Raw genomic sequence first — 17,786 nt, forward strand, 5'->3', positions numbered from 1 at the left:
AGTATTCAATGGACGGGGGATAAATGTGATGTCATCACTTGTGAGCCAAACAGATGCGAGGACCAGAGGGTGAGGTTAATGTAGTCATATAAATTACAATGGATATCCATTATTGATTGGGTTATTCAGAGGTAATCAACCACAAAAAACCTCTATCAATGATAATATTGGTCACGAAAGCCGACACGTTAAACAATGTACCAACGTGAGAACATCGATGTTGAGAATGGCGTTGACTACCAGCGATGAGCTGAAAGTGTGATTATCTTCACCAATCATTGTGCAATAGTTAGAGCAAGAAGGGTTAATTGAATAAAGTGGAAACTGGGAGGAGGGGAGGGTGGCAGGTGTAGCACACAGCAGTGGAGAGATTGGTTGGCGAGGAAGGAGGAGGAGAGTCGATTTAGACAGCGATGAAATATTCCGCTGCACGGGAAAAAAGACGGCCTCACGTAAACGTTGGTGGAGTGCGACTTCCTGGCAATTTATGGAACCTTTTTTTTCCAGTATCAAAGTATGAAAATTAAAATAGTTTTAGTTTTTTTTACCCTTTCTGACTTGATTCATTTCAAAAGAATGTGGTGTTTGAACATCTTAGGGGCCGTCCATAAATGACGTCACGTGATTTTGGACGATTTTTGACCCCCCCCCCCTCGTCACATGGCGTCACAAAAAGTCAGACCCCCCCTCAAATATGACGTCACAAAGCTCTGCCCCCCCAAAATAAAACATGCTTCAAATCGCTTTAAACTATTGTCATTGTAGTGTGTATTTAATGTGGCGCTGCACTCTGATGTTGTAGGTAGAAAACATTTATTAAAAAGTCTATTTAATTAAGTAGAACGTGTTGTCTATATTTAATTAAAGTTGCGCATTTTGATGTGACGTCACATTTCTCACCCCCCCCCCCTCCTCGTCACACATCGTCACAAATGTCTGACCCCCCCCCCCCCCCCAGGTGCGTGACGTCATTTATGAACGGCCCCTTAACGCCTATTTTATTTCCAATCAGGGTAAACCTATTTTTCTTTTTCTGGCGATTTTTTTCAACGGAAAAAAATGGAAACGTGAGAAGAAACATTAAAAAGGAAATTTGACCAATTTTGAAAACTTACATCAGCAGTGAAACAATGATGCACGTTTCTTAAAACGTCCCCAACTCGTCCACCCACAAGTATGAATGTCTACAACCACTGTTGTTCGATCAGCAGGTCGTGCGTGGTGCGGTAAAGTGTCGCCACCTCTTCCAAGACGTCTGGCCGGTGTAGAAAAGTCGGCCAAATAGAGGTCCCTCTCATGGAGGCCTCTCTTGCTAGCGGTGGTGTGAGCAAGCAATTTCAGGGCTGCACCATTACCTGTTTTAATAACGATTCGTATACCTGGAGCAGGCTCGCAAAGGTCGCTATTGTGCAGTTGGAGAGCAGTCACCCTCCAAAGAATAAAGGAGGGCAGAGGAGCGATGTTCACGACAATGAGCGGAGAACCGGGCAGATACAACGCAGCGAGTTGGCACAGTGGAGAGCACAGCCGGTGCATCTGCCAGTCATCTCATCCAGTCAACCCCACGACAGCTGAGTCTGTTCCGTGACCTCCTGCCAGCAACGAGCCTTTGACACTTCACATGGCGTCAAGGTGCAACTAGCGTGGCACAAGCGCCATGGTGACATCACCGCCACTTAGTGGCCAACGGCGGTTGTTGTTGTTGTTATTTACCTGCACGATGTAAGAGATGAGCATGGGCAGCATGACAAGGGGGAAGCGCAGTACGTTGAACAGGGAGATGGAGGTGAAGACCTTCTGGGCGTCCAGGACGTTGTCCTTGCTCACGGCCACGAACACACCGAAGCTGGCCAGCGACACCTGCATGGGCCAGCGCAGTGGGAGGGCATTGACGGTGTCAGTTTTGTTGCCAGATAGAAGGGTAACAAAAACAATTATCATTTTTTTTCTTCTGGCAAATGAGGTTCCAATGGTGTAAATGCTTACCCCGAGCTCTCATACTCTGATGGTGCATTGTCCTTGAGTTGTGCGCATTTTGGCGTCATCTGGTCCAACACCATGTGAGACTGAGCTCTAGGGAAAGCTGTCTCGGGTGTGGACCAATCAACTTAAAGGACAGTGCATACATCAGAGTTATGTTTTTTGTTTGCATTATGGCTGCAGGCATTGTGGTCTATGCAAACATGACTCCTTGTAAAAAAGGTGTCAGTTTTGTTGCCAGATAGAAAGGTAAAAAAAAAACAATTATTGATGGAGTTGTCGCGAGGAGAGAGGGTGGCCACGGCTCTTTGGATTTTGTTCGAGGTTTAGAATAACGAAACCGAGTCTTGAGTTTAACAAGTGGGCTTTCACGGCCAATGTCATCCATAATACAGTTTTGTTTGGGGTTAGATCGCGTTAATATATAAAGGAACGAAACAGGAGGATTTCTCCACAAGTTGTAATCTAGTTGTAATCAATGGCGAAACGTCGTACTCAGAATGTAAATGTTGTGGCTTTGCTCTCTACACACCGGTGTGCCGTACTAGTAACGAATTGGGACGTTCTATTTACTTGACAAACCTTACTCATTGGCTGTGTCGGGTGGTGGCGGGTTTAACGACACATTTTAATATTTACGCGATCTCACCCAAAAAACCTGTATTACGGACGAGTCTTGAGATTACGAGTAGAAAAGTCAGGGCTACAGTCCCACTGTTATGGATGGCGCCGCCGCCACTGTGGCGGTGTGACGGTTAGCCATTTGGGACTCGAGATCTCCCGGTTGAAACAATCGGCAAGTTTCTTAAAATCGCCCTTTTGGCTTTTTGTGCACCCCAGACGGTGTAGACCGGTGCCCCGCCGTGAGCCGATCTGCAGGTCGCGTACGATGAGGTAGAGTGTGGTGTATGTCCCTCCTCTTCCAAGACGTTCTGGCCAGCGTAGAAGAGGAGGATAAAATAAAATACCCTCTAGAGGGGCTCTATAGAGCTCCCTCTCGTGCAGTGGGTCTTAATCTTTACTGCAGCCTTGCACCCCTTTGGTTCTCAATCGGTAAACATTTTTTTAATGTTAATAAATACATAGGTTTGGTGAAACAAAGTATTTGTACTTATGTGCCGTGCTTAATTTGTGTTTTCGATTATTTACCTTCTAAAAAAATCTAGACATGTCTCGCACCCCCAGAAAGGGCATCTCGCATCCCCAGGGGGTACAGCGTGCACCCCAGGTTAAGAACCACTGCTCTAGTTGATGTTCCTTTTACCAGCAGCAGCGCTAGCAAGCGACTGCAGGGATATGACTATGGTTATGGCTATAAGGGTAAAAGCTATGATTACGGGTTAACCCTTGAAGTAAATGGTAACGACTGCAGGTGGGATACGACTACGGCGTTAAGGCTGCACGCGCTGTGGGGATATTGCCGCAGGTCAAGGGTTAACAGCTGGGAAGGGGAGAACTCACGAAGAAGGGCGTACAGGTGTACGAGAAGATCGACACGGCGTTCAGGTAGGAGAAACTGCGCATCACTTTCAGTTCCCTGTTGCGGATGTCGCCAATCTTCTGCTCAAACGATGTCTCCCACGCGAAGTACTTGAGGATCTGAGATGGGACGCACAAGCACCATGTTGGCGACGCGAGCGGCGGTAACGTCGTGCGCGGCGGATGGGTGCACGTGGTGGGTTCGCGGACCGATCTCTTCAGTCCGTCGAGTCTAAATTTCGATTTAAAGCTTTCGTGACTGCAGGGATTAATCTTCTTTGTTCTTTCGGTAAAGTCACGTCGAAGGGAAATAATAAAATAATAAAAATAAAACATAATAAAATACAATTCTCACGACGTTTCGGCTACAACGCAAGCAGCCATGCTTGCGGAAACGTCGTGAGAATTGTATTTTATTACAACGCAAGCAGCCATGCTTGCGTTGTGGCGGAAACGTCGTGAGAATTGTATTTTATTATGTTTTATTTTTATTATTTCCCTTCTACGTGACTTTACCGAAAGAAACAAGAAGATCCGTCGAGTCTCTCTGTTTAAATCCACGCGTCTCAAGACATGCCTGCACTTGAACGCCTCTTCTTGGTACCCACCTTGATTCCGTTCAAGATCTCGTTCATAAGTTTAATGCGCTTGTCTTTTTCGTTCATGTTTTTCACCTGAAACAGCAACAACAATGAATTTTTTTAAAAATAAATAGTACACCGTTTCAACAAATAGCAACTACTGAGATAGCAACTGGTGTTCGACTGCGGAGACACTCGGCCCAATTTCATGACGTGGTTTTTTTGGTCATCGTTCAGCAACCATTTGGTTGCTGAATGACGGCGATTTGTGAGGAACAGCCACACCATACACACGCACACACGTGCAGTGCATAGAGTAGAACCTCCATAGAGGCCAATGTGCAATGTATAGTAGTGTAGTGTATAGTATAGTAGTGTAGTGTATAGTGTAGTGTATAGTGTAGTGTATAGTGTAGTGTATAGTGTATAATAGTGTATCGTGTATAGTAGTGTATAGTGTATAGTAGTGTAGTGTATAATATAGTGTATAGTAGTGTAGTGTATAGTAGTCTAGTGTATAGTGTATTGTATAGTGTAGTGTATAGTAGTGTAGTGTATAATGTAGTGTATAGTAGTGTAGTGTATAGTGTAGTGTATAGTGTAGTGGATAGTAGTGTAGTGTATAGTAGTGTAGTGTATAGTAGTGTATAGTATTGTATAGTGTATAGTAGTGTAGTGTATAGTAATGTAGTGTATAGTAGTGTAGTGTATAGTAATGTAGTGTATAGTAGTGTAGTGTATAATGTAGTGGAGTGTATAGTGTAGTGTATAGTAGTGTAGTGTATAGTGTAGTGTATAGTGTAGTGTATAGTAGTGTAGTGTATAGTAGTGTAGTGTATAGTGTAGTGTATAGTAATGTAGTGCCTCCATAGAGCCCAATGTGTTCGCTTACCGAACATTCCTCTGTTAACGACAGGCTATTGTAGGTACAGTAAATATGAATTAATGCATTTATCAACCATGTTTCTTTTAACATTATGTCTGTATAATGTTGTCAGTATCGTAATGTATTCATATCCATTGTATAAACATTATAAAGTACGTTTGTTTTGGCGTTAAACTGATCGTTACGGAACGTCGACTGCTCAGCCGCCGGTGCGTCCCGGACCTGTAGGGCGCGTGAGCGCGTGGCGAGCACGGCGTTGAACGGAATGAGCAGCACCATGACCGCGAAGCCGGCCATGACGGAGGGGCCAAGCTCGATCCACAGGAACACGAGCGAGATGACGATCTGCAGCGGCGCCGACCACAGCAGGTGCATGAACGAGGCCACGTCCATGAAGCGCTGCGCGTCGGCCGACATCAGGTTGACGGTCTCGCCGATCGTGGAGTCCTTGCGCGCCGCGTTGGACATGATGAGGGACTGCGCAAGCGGCAGACGAGCGGCAGAGACCAAGGCGATCGTCGTTAGTGGTGCGCACGCACAGATACGCGCGCACGTTCAAGTTCAAGTTCATTTATTAGGTATAGCCCTGTGAGCCATTCGGCTCTTGAATCGGGTGCAACCGCAACAAACAAAAAACAAAAACATGAACAAGAAAACATCTTAAAGTGAATATGTAACTGAGTGCAAACAGAAAATCCAAGAAAAGACAGCAAAATATTGCAGAAAAAAACCGTACACCAACGCTGTGTGCAAAAATCCCAGTGGGATGCAAGTTAAACAACCAACAACAACCACAAGACAACTTAGATTAAGGCCATCAGTCTAACTCTGTACTACAACAAACAAACGTGGCTAAACCAATACACTTTTCGAAATCACCAAAATAAAGCCATGAAACCAATGAAACAGTGATCATAGGAACTGTGACGGAATTTTCACAATAAATGGCATAAACAACATGTACTACCAAAACCCTGCAGCCATAGTTGGCTGCATGCATGAGTCACTCCACAACAGTAGGAGCATCAATCGGAGTATTATAATTTTTCAATGCACCTTTATCACCTCGACCTTGTCAACTTTGTCAAATGCATCCGAGGGTGGAAGTGAAACTATTCAAACTAAAAGTATTATTTTTTATTTTACCAAGTAAGGCTCACTGAGCTATATAGCTCTTATTCAGAATTGACCTGGCCACTAATGATTGCGCAACGAAGTGGCTTATCACGTGGAGATTGAGAACAGCCAAATACTCCAAATGCATGTTTCTAAGTGTGGAGTCAAAAACCGGAGGACACGGAGAAAAATCCACGCGACCACGGGGAGAGAAACATACAAACTACAAATATGCAGGCGTCAGGCTCGGGATCGAACCACCGACCACCCGTACACCAGGCGAGGTAGTTAACATCTCGCCATCGTGGCTCCCATTGGCCGGAACGACCCGGAACGCCGTGGTGGAAGTGAAAATCTGAATCTGACTGTGTTCCCGAAGGAAACAAGAACAAGTGTCGTTGTGGCGGAGTAGTCCATATATCTATATATATGTAAATTGCAAGTGTATGTCAGTCACCCTCTGGGTCTTCAAAACGATACCTGGGAGAACATACATACAATTGCGTAACAATTCTGCGAATATGCATAGCAAATATAAAAACATAGCTTTTTTAACGCACCGCTGAAACAGGCAAAAAATGTTTAATGTAGAAGTCAATAATATCGGGCCTTTCTTGCCAGTATCAAAGTATAAGAATTGGTTTTACTACTGTGGAACTATGCACTGTTAAATCTAGAAAGAAAACGAATTTCTTTAGAACTGCTTTTTTGTATTTAGTTTGTTGTTGTATACTAACCCTTCTTCCAAAATTGAGATTAATAATATTTGATGATATTTTTATATATTATCTTTTTACTTGTTTTTTTAATGAATGAAACACACCAAAGCGCAGCAAACTGCAAAACACCAGGTGTTGTTAAGTAATGAACTGGAGGAGGGCTAGGATGGCAGAATTTGCAACCTTGCTTCAAGGAAAGATAAGGCCTGATGAACGGGCACATGTCACCCGTGCAGGCGGCAGAGACAGTGGGAGTGTCAGCCAGACATAGTTAAGGCAAAAAGCCCAACCATCCTGCATGGTTTTAAAGTAACGTCAAAATTCGAAATTCAACAACAGAGTAGGCTAAATTATCGATCCTCGCGCTCGCTCAAATTGGAGACCAGGCTGCGAGCTACATCAATGAACCATTGCCCATTTGCTAATCCAATACTGAATGTTAATATTACTGAAGTCAAAACGAATTCTATGACCTCAGCACATGGGCAAATAATAGGGCAGTGTCGACTCAAAGGCAATGGAAGAAAGCAGAGGCACCTTTGTCTAAATCACAACCACAGAAAGCCAGAAATCATCACTGATTGTGTGTTTAGGGATTCCGAGCTAGTTGGAACACGTGCACAGGGGAGGGAGCTGATTTAAACAACCCTGCACGTCTGAACGTGAGGGGGCCTTTGACCTGAAATTAAGAATAACACTCCCAGAGCAGAAGGTTGGATGGCCACAGTGAGAGGAGAATAAGAGTGGTGTATATCTCTCAAGGAGGCAGACCCAGCTGAACAACAAGGCTGCGGGGGTCACCAGAAGTTCGCGTTCGCCTAGTTAAGACAAAAAGCTCAATTATTCTGTATTGCTATTAAAGTAACGTTAAAGTCGGAATTTAACAACAGGGTAGGCTAAAGTTATTGATATTCACACCCACTCCAATTAAACCAGGCCACAAGTTACGCCTACTGAACCATCACCATCATTAAGTCAATATGAAATGTTATTTCCATACTTTAATACTTTCTATACAACTCGACCCGAAGCATATGACAATCAAAACCTTCCTAAGTCAAAATTGAATCGCACCCAGACAGGAGCGAATAGTCGATATAAGGTTGAAGAGGGAAGGAAATTAAGAGCACGGCGAACTGCAAACGTAAGCAAAAAGCCGGGAACGACACCAGCCCAGCAACAGCGAGTCGGGCTTCGACAGGCCATAAAAGTAGAAATAATAACTCCCGGGGTCAGGGGACACAAGAAGAAGCAGGCAGACAAAAACCAGAACTGACTCCAAGGTTCAACCGCCCTCACCTACAAGGAGTGACGGAAATTAATGAGGCCTTGAGTTAACGGCGTCAGCTGGACGGCAACAACAACGGCGAGCAGAGATAGGGTGGGGCAAAGACTGCGGGGCTATGGAATGCAACTTCGTGTCAGTAAAGCTCTGACAAACAAGTTAAGTTAAAGACATCACAATACATAATATCGTACATAACATCAATGTTAACGCTATTCACCGTAAACTATATTCCGCTTATATAACCATGCAGACACCAAGGAATACGAATTCCTAGGATCAAGAAACTTACCCCTTAACCTAAGATATCGGAAATAAATTAATGATAATACGCATATGCATGAAAAGTAAAACTTATGAAAAGCCAGGATAACGGGATGAATCACCACCAGGTCGAATATAAATACATAATAAAAAAAAAACCGATGTTAAACCCAGGGTCGGAGAGAAAGGGAGATCCCGGCCGTCTTTGTATCCCCGCAGCGCGGGATAGGAGTGTGTATACGCTCGGGGAAACACCTCCACTTGAGTCAAGCACCACGATGGGAAACGACAGACCTTAGGTTACATACAGAATCATAACTGTGAAATAGTAAGGGACAAATGTTAACTTAAAACTTCTTAACCATTTCTTTGTGCGCCGGGTCGGAGAGAGTGTTGCCCCTCCCTCCAGGTTGTGCAACACGAACAAAGACGCCTATGAGACGATTTGTAACGTCTGTGTTTTGGGTTCATGAAGAAGGCCAGACAAGAGATAATATTGCACCCAGACAGAGAGACGACTTCGAGGCAATTTGTAACATCTGATTGTTTGCTCGTGGGTTTTATGGAGGGAGTGTGACAACGGAATATACCGTGAGTGATGCACACAAGGACATACGGACGTACGGACACACACATGGACACACCTGCCTAAGGACAGATCCTGACACAGCAAAAATCGAAAGAAGCCCCGCCTTGTGGGCGGGATCCAGGGGGATTTTTCGGCATAAAGGAAAGGATCCTGAGCATTGGAAACTAGTGCGACCAGCGGGTCGACTCAGGAGCGAGTGCGACCAGCGGGTCGACTCAGGAGCGAGTGCGACCAGCGGGTCGACTCAGGAGCGAGTGCGACCAGCGGGTCGGCTCAGGAGCGAGCTCGACCGGGAGGGTCGGCTCAGGAGCGAGTGCGACCAGCGGGTCGACTCAGGAGCGAGTGCGACCAGCGGGTCGACTCAGGAGTGCGACCAGCGGGTCGACTCAGGAGCGAGCCCGACCGGGAGGGTCGGCTCAGGAGCGAGCTGCGACCAGCGGGTCGGCTCGACTCATCTTCAGCTCGTCTGGGACTCAGCCGAGTTCGATCGGCTTACCAAAGCCGGCTCTCGGGGCTCGACTCAAGCGGCTCCCCATCTCCTCTGCAGGCGGGCAAGACCCGCTTGACAGCTCAACTCGGCCTGCGTGGGTCAACCTCTGCCGAGTCGGAGGTCTCTGCTGCCGCCGGAGTGGTGAGGGTCGCGGTTTGGCGACGAGGCTCCGTGCACACCCTGGTCGACGACAACACTGCACGCTGCGAGCGAGTTGTGGGCGCCACCTACCGACCGGGTTCCGAACTGCGACAGCGTATCAACGGGCATCCGAACCAGTTCACCACGGTGACAGGGGAGCGACTGATACGTATGACGCGCACCGCCCCCTCACCACACGACCACCAGGCGTCTGTTTGACATAAAGAATCGACTCCGAACACTGACTATTCAAGACAACTCTTACCACTCAAACACACTCGAACCCATAAGCCATCTGTGGCTGGGAAGGCATCACAACGAGACCGAGTGATGGCCATCCGTCGTTTATAAAAGTATTCGTAATTTTTATCTTTAATATTTAGTGGGCTGTACTCTTAATCGCATAAATTCCCAACAGATCCATCAATACGAACTGATTTTTGGCACCTCCTTCCGCCGAGCCACGCTCACGTGGGGAGTGGTGGCCCACCGGATCCTTATCAGGTGATCTGGTCCCCAATTAGTAAACTTGGTATAAGATAACGATCTTCGGAAAAGGAGCACCGTCGCAGGCCCTTACTCCGAGCCGTTCGGTTGTCAGATAACCTGCCGATGTATCTGTTGAGATTGGTGCCTTTAAGAATAATAACTGTTTTTGATTGTGTTTTTTTATCGCCGTATAATCTTTCAAGTATCTTTCAGTCATAATCGCCGCACGTACTCGCATCCTCTACAGAATATTCAACTGTCCCGTGACCCAAGGTGCTAACAACGTGATAAGGGTTGCGTATGATCAATAAGGAGTGCGGTACTGCGTGAACAATATTGAGTATAATCATTCATTAACGTTAAGGTTTTCTTAGCATAGTATTTGCATATTTTAACGACTCTCTCTCTCACTAACAACCATCGCGTTATGCGGGATCCATGTGCCGTTGTCAAAGTGAAATCAGACAATCGTTGATGATACTGTATTGATGCCGTGTTGACGTTCCGGGATTGAGAGTTCGCATACTATATCATAGTTAAGGTTGAATTAGTAATAAATTGATCAATACAAAAGTGGTTGTGTGATTCTTTCCTGAAATCTATGCATAAGATCTGCTTCTGCGTTGAGATCTGAACTTGGTGACCTTAATAAACACACTAATACATACTCAGTAAATGTTAAAGCGATAACGGGGTGAACCGGGGACCTAAAATATAACCACGAATACACACTCTGGGAATGTTAAAGCGAGAATGAGACGAACCTAGACAACGATGCCGAGTTAATCTAAGTTAATCTTGCATACTTACACCACACCTGCATAACTGCATACGATTAATTGCCTTATTCCGATCGATAACCCACCCTCATCACCGAGGCGGGGTCTGGTTATCATAACGACTTGCATTATCATAATTACACCCACTCGCATAATTAATACGATTACCTCTCGAATTGGCATAATTAAAATGTGCATAATTACATAAATTAACATATTTCCGGATAATTACACATTTGGCCAAATTTCATTTAATTATTATTATTTTCACTGAATATTCATAACCCACATATACAACATAATAATTTCACCCACGCACGCATACAACATAACAAATTTTGATAACCAACATATACAACATAATGGGTGGCGTCGTCCGGGATCTCTCGCAGACAGTTTATGCATGAATTCAGGAACGAATCACTGTTGTGTTAATCAAAGTGTTGTGAACTAACGTTGCCTTGTGATTGTAAACGGGGGTATACAAACAAAACGCGCTCTGAAGGGAAATACCAGAGTAGCAGAGTATAACAAAGACAGCTGGGCTGAGATTATTTGCTCGAGTTGAACTGACGCATCCTGTGATACAATTGTTTATATGTGCTCTGAAGGGGAATTCTAGAGTAACTCACGACGCACATGAGATGTTAGAATTAAGATGCACTCTTAAGTCTATTAACCACACTACATAATAGAGATGGCACAGGATCCACAACATTCTGAGTTTGACACACCAACGCATAACACTGATACAGAGTGGACCTCTGAGGAGGAGATGGAATCTATGGAAAAACAATATCGGGAATTTGTGTTAAAACGTACTGGACGGACTGCTAGCCAGCAGACGGAGCAGAGAGATATATGGGAGGGGAGCCATACAGAAGATGTTAAGGCCCATAGAAGGAAACTACTTAAGGACGTGATGAAATGTGGCAAAGCCAAACGTGACGTAAAAATTGCAGAAATAGCGAGGGTAGACTCGTATCTCCTCGCACAGACAGACAGAGAAAGATTATGGAATGAGGAAAAATTTGAAAGGGAAAGACAAGAGAAACTGTCCTTAATGGTGCAGGTAGAGCGTCTGCACGCCCTCGTGAGAGAGAAAGAATCCGCACTAAATGCACCAGTGAAACACCCAGACGTTGATACACAGAACACATACGGGAGTAACAATTTACCACACTCCGAGCCACGTGGACGTAGCCCAGGGCCAGGTCTCACAATGAGTATGGCTACTATGCAAAGCAATTTTGATAAAGTAACACCCTCGCAAATCGAGGAGAGAGAAGAGGAAATAATAATACAAACGGGAAAACATGAGGCCGACCACCCCAACGTTAGAGAGAGACAAATAATTAACCCTAAGTCATCAGGATACACTGTAATGATAGAGCGGAAAAGGGCGGAGCTGGTGCAAGACGGGAAACATGACATAAACAGCACACCAGGCAGACGCACGCTACGCAAGTATGACCGACATGATGCAGATGACAAAGACAGCTCACCAGAGAAACGCACCTCGCACAAACACGACCAACACGACACGGGTAACAGGAGCTCACCAGAGAGACGCACATCACACAAGCATGAGCCATGGGATAAGCAGAAATCACCGAGCCAAGTTGACCCACGTAACAGGTGCAAAAGGCACTACAAAAGTTATGTTAAGCAGAGCCACCGTGATGGTGACGGCTCATCTGACACTGACTCCTCTGACGATGACCAACACGACATGGGTAACAGAGAGAGCTCACCAGAGGGACGCATGACATGTAAAAATCACCCACGCAAAACCACCTGCACCACAGATGACAGAGACAGGAATCCCGATAACCATGAAGCACGAGACCAACATAAATACAACACCTCACCTAGCAGGCACCACACACGTAGTAGGCAGCATGAAGGTCAAGGACAAAAACACTCACCACATAGACACCGCTCAAGGAGATCACGCACACCAACCCACAAGCACGAATCACAAGACCCACATAAGGAAAACAAGAGACACAAGCAACGGGACAGATACGAATCCTCGGACAGAGGGAGATCACGACACAGACACGGGACACATGACAACAGTGATAGTGGAGACAAGGGTAGCTCAAGGGAGCACTCCTCAGGAACCGACACCACTGATGACGAACAACACACTTTTAACAGTAAGACACTAAAACTAATGGACAAACCACTCGTGAGAATTCCCTATTTCGATCCACATAACAAGAACAGGGATATACACACTCACATAGCTACAGTAGAACAGGAGGCTAAGATCCGGGGTCTGGGTAAATCAGCAGAAAAGGCATGTTTATTATCAAGGAGCCTACATGAACCCGCCAGACCATGGGTAGCCTCCCTGCCAAATAGGGTGAAGAGTGACTTTAAACAATTGAGCCGAGCAGTAGTTAAGAGATTTGGGGAATACTCCACACTATCCGAAGGATTGAACGCGGCAAAGTTGATGACCCAGCGTGTAGACGAAGACCCACGAGATTATCTCCTACGCCTTAAGAAAGCATATTACGCAGGGGGCGTGGACAATGCCCAGGGAGATAAGACAGTCTTAAAAGTGATGTTCTTCCAATCATTGAGACCTGAAATAGTGAGAATAGTAGGAATGATGTTGGACCCCGAGACTGCCTCCCTACGCCAGATTGAAGGCAAGGCCCACACGGCCTGGGTGAACGGACGGAAAACCACTGGCATAGCCAAAACCCACATCGTCACCAGAGATAAAGAATGCCTCGATCTGGAGGGAAGCGAATCTCCAAGGAATAATATTAGCGCCACACGGGGTGGACATGAATTCCCCCAGGAGAGGGCGCCTAACCCAATAGAATCAACACCCGTCCACAACACGCTGAATAACGTTCCACGTGGGGGGAGGAACGAGGCCAGAGGAACCTGGCACCCACAGCCGCCACCACCATGGAATGCAGAAGAGGGCGGAGGCTGGAATTATGGAGGAGGAAGAGCGAGTGACGGGCCATACCTACCCCGCGGAGGCCGACGCCCACCAAACCAGTTACCATATCGTCCCCCACTGCCGCCTCCACTAACAATAGAGCATAGACCACCGTTAGCTAACAGGAATCGATATGCTCACCACATTAGGATGGAAAAAGAGCTCCTAGGGAGTATGAAGACTCCCATGCAAGTAGCGAAGGGAAGAATACCAACTATACCCACACAGGAGGAGGACACACCCAGCGCAAAGGTAGCCCAAGTGAACGTAGGGAAGACAAGAAGCCTCGAAGCAATCACCGAAGTGGTACCAGAGGGAAAAGGGTACCATCTGGGGGAATTGATTCCCGTAGGACCAGTCGGACGAGTCCACGTGGAAGTAATACTGCAAGACACCCTGACCAGCCAGGGCCTTTGTGATACTGGAGCAGAAATATCCATGATATCCAGAGAATTATTTGACGAACTCCAGACTGCCCTCCAGAGGAAGAATGAAACACTACAAATGATGCCAAGTAAACTTACCTACTCAGGATGTGAAGGGACCCACATGCGACCATTGGGCAAAGTTATGACGAAGTTGACGTTCAACAAAATCAACATGAACCATCCCCTATATGTCGTACGGAACCCCGGAAAAGAGCTGATCATTGGGATAGAACTACTGAATCGCCTGAAACCCATTATGAACCTTGAATCCCGACAAATTTGGGCACAGTCAATGCCGGAGCAACAAAGGGACTCAGAAGATGAAGACGTTATGAGAGACTCCACGGGAATCCAAGTGATAACACAAGAGCTCGACGACCTATCAACGACAATCAGGAACGAAGACGAGCTCCCAGCAGGAATTCGAATCACTCAGCTAATGACTAACAGACTGAGAGAAGACCGAAAGGAAGCCGACTTAGAGTCAGTATCACCAAATAACCGTCCCCTCATGGAGTATATACCGCCCCCTGGAGGCCAAACCGACGAACTGCAAACTGATGAAGGAGAACACAAGGGCAAGAGCGTATTACCCTCGGATGAAGCCAAGGCAACTCAACCGATAGTAACGCAAAAGGAACTTTCAACCGAGCCGCCCGAAACCACGAAGGCCTTGGACCCAGACCCAGGACAAGGAGTCTCCATAATAGAAGAACAAATCGAACAACAAATTGAAGCAGCAGACGCCCTCGAGAACGACACTCAACGAAATGAGCTTCGTCAACTGCTCCACAAATACCACTTCCTGTTCTCAGAAGACCCCTATGATTGCGGCAAAACCGGCCTACACGTGGTATCTATTCCCACACTGGAAGGAGCGCCAGCGGTATATGTGAAACAATACAAGATTCCACTGGCTGCCTACGAATCAATCCAAGAAACCTTGGAGAACCTACTCAAGAAGAATATAATTCGAGAATGCAACTCAACCTACAACTCACCGATTTGGCCTGTATTGAAACCCACAGGCAAGTGGCGACTCACCATCGACTATAGGCAACTCAACAAAACGGTTCCCCTATCTCGATGGCCAATGGCAGAAATCGACCAGAATCTCAACCAAATAAAAGGCGCAAAAATTCTCACCACCATGGATCTATCAAATGGCTTCTGGACCATGCCCGTGAAAGAAGCGGATCAATACAAGTTGGCATTTACATTCAATGGAATACAGTATACTTGGAACCGATGTCCATTTGGATACTCAAATTCACCTGCGGACTTTAACATATTCCTACACAAGGCAATGGACGACGCAAAAGAGCGAGGTACCATCGTCTATGTCGACGATATACTGGTCAAGGACTCCTCATGGGAAGAACACCTCGAGAGCCTCCAGCATACCCTCGAGCAGTTAAAGGAAGCAGGCGCAAAGATTTCAATACAAAAAGGACAGTGGGCACGCAAAAGGGTGGACTACCTCGGGCTCCAGGTCGGCACTGAGGGAATGTTACCCCAAACCAAAAGACTTGAAGCCCTCCTCGCACTCAAATCGCCCACCACAGTCACGACCCTTCGGAGCTTCTTAGGGATTTGCAACTACCTTCGACAGTTCGTGGACGACTACGCAGGAATCGTTCGACCCTTAGTCAAACTACTGCAAAAAGACGAACCATGGGAGTGGGGACAGGAACAGGAAGCCGCAGAAAAAGAATTAAAACGACAGATCACAGAGGCATCCTGCCTAGCATACCCAGAGAAAGGGAAAGAATACTACCTGGAGACCGCATACTCAGATCATAGTATCAGCTCGGTACTGTACCAGAGACAGGAAGCAGAGAAACGAGTTATTGCCTATGCCAGCAAAGCCCTCCGGGGAGTGGAAATGAAGTTCTCCGAGTGTGAGAAGGCGATATTTGGAAACATCTGGGCCATACAACATTTTCGGAACTTGTTGAACGGAGAGAAGATCATCCTGGAAACGAATCATGAATCCTTGGCATACCTCAACAGTAAGAAGATTCGAGAGGGCCGCGTAACCAGCAGCCGAATAGCCAGCTGGGCACTGACACTCCAAGGCCTACCAATCACAGTGAAATACGCAAAAAACAAGAAAAGTCCAATGGCCCAAGGTCTTGCCGATTTACATGATTGTACCCTTGACAGCATAGAAGCAGAGGACGGAAAGATACCTCCGGAGGACAACAGGTACCTGCCCTTCAGGAAGGAGACATGTGCCGACCTACCAGTGGTATACATCGATGGATGCTCCAAGATGAAGGAGAACAAGCTTCACGCTGGGTCAGGAGTCATTTGGGAAACTGGCCCACTCACAGGGATTCAAGAGGGATTTCAGCTGGGACCAAAGTCAAACCAGTATGCAGAGTTGGTCGGGGTACACATCGCTGTCCAAATGGCATCCGATAACCAAATACGGACCATGGTGGTGTGCACTGATTCCAACTACGTACAGCACAGCTTCCTGCACCACCTACCCATATGGAAAAAAAACGAGATGAAGAACCATAGGAATAAACCAATTCACCATCGAGAACTATTCGAGGCCATAGATAAGATGGTTCAGAACAAGGATATGAAGATATTTTGAAAGAAAGTCAAAGGGCACTCCAAGATACCTGGTCAAGAGAAAACTGGGAACGACCAAGCAGATGCCATAGCAAAAGTGGGAAGCCTGGAAGGCACCCCGTGGAAGCTAGAAGACCAAACCGACAGAGACGGACAACAAGAGTCGACGAACCAAGACATCGCCGTGATAAGACTGGTCACAAGAAGTGGGAAGAACCCGGCAGAAGCTGGAACCAGAGCCCAATTGAACAGTGCCCAGCCTTCCGAAGACCTGGTCACAATACCAAGAGGAACATTCGTACGCATAGGGGACAAGGTATTATATAACCTAGACAAAAGCCTACACCAAGCGGAGGTAGAAATAGTAGACACATTCCGAGGCCACAAGTTTGAGATAAGCAGCACTCTGTCCAACTTGTTGAACAGTAAAGAATTCCATATGGTGAAATTATCCCTCAGCTAATCAGAGATTAACATAACAGATCTTACTTGGGCGACCGAAGAGGCTGGATATCAGCGAAATCAACAGATGGGGATGGGAATCACAGGGGCAACAGGGATGATCATACTAGTCCTGGCTATTCTAACCTTAACATACCATGTGGCCAAAATGAATGCCGAACTTAAAAGACTAATCGCAGGCACAAGCCACCTACCATTCAAGCCCAGGAACAGGGATAGAGCCAAGGCCTGATGATGCCACCCAAGAATAACCGTAGAAACTATCTTTTTAACGATATCTCCTATAACACGTAGTCAATAGAATAATTTTTCCCTCCCTTATCGTTTTACCTTCCTTTAGAATTTTTTTTTCTCTTTTTCTTTTTTCCTCTCTCTTGTCACATATAACCATGTTAAGTTGTGACACGTACGCGCGCGTTGTAAGGAATAGCAGCAAAACTTGAGGACAATCGATGGTTCATGATGGAAGAAGGGTATACATTTTTTTTTTTAAATAACCCGTGGCCATTTGACCACTGGTCATTTTTAAAAGGGCGGAATGTTG

At 46.1% G+C, this 17,786-nt stretch overlaps 1 protein-coding gene across 1 annotated transcript in view; it reads right to left on the reverse strand.

Moving 5' to 3' along the window:
- The window catches only part of ABCC2 (ATP binding cassette subfamily C member 2), an 89,354-nt gene that overhangs the window by 34,132 nt on the left and 37,436 nt on the right, over window positions 1-17,786 (reverse strand). Inside the window, exons 11-14 of the mRNA XM_061578437.1 lie at window positions 5,149-5,403; window positions 4,068-4,133; window positions 3,442-3,579; window positions 1,714-1,860 (exon numbers count right to left, since the gene is read on the reverse strand). Of these exons, the coding sequence (XP_061434421.1) occupies window positions 1,714-1,860; window positions 3,442-3,579; window positions 4,068-4,133; window positions 5,149-5,403 (606 nt within the window). The remainder of the gene's footprint in view (window positions 1-1,713; window positions 1,861-3,441; window positions 3,580-4,067; window positions 4,134-5,148; window positions 5,404-17,786) is intronic.

This window comes from Lethenteron reissneri, chromosome 8, assembly GCF_015708825.2.
Source record: "Lethenteron reissneri isolate LAM-NWPU_2019-01 chromosome 8, ASM1570882v1, whole genome shotgun sequence".
Classification (NCBI taxonomy): Eukaryota; Metazoa; Chordata; class Hyperoartia; order Petromyzontiformes; family Petromyzontidae; genus Lethenteron; species Lethenteron reissneri.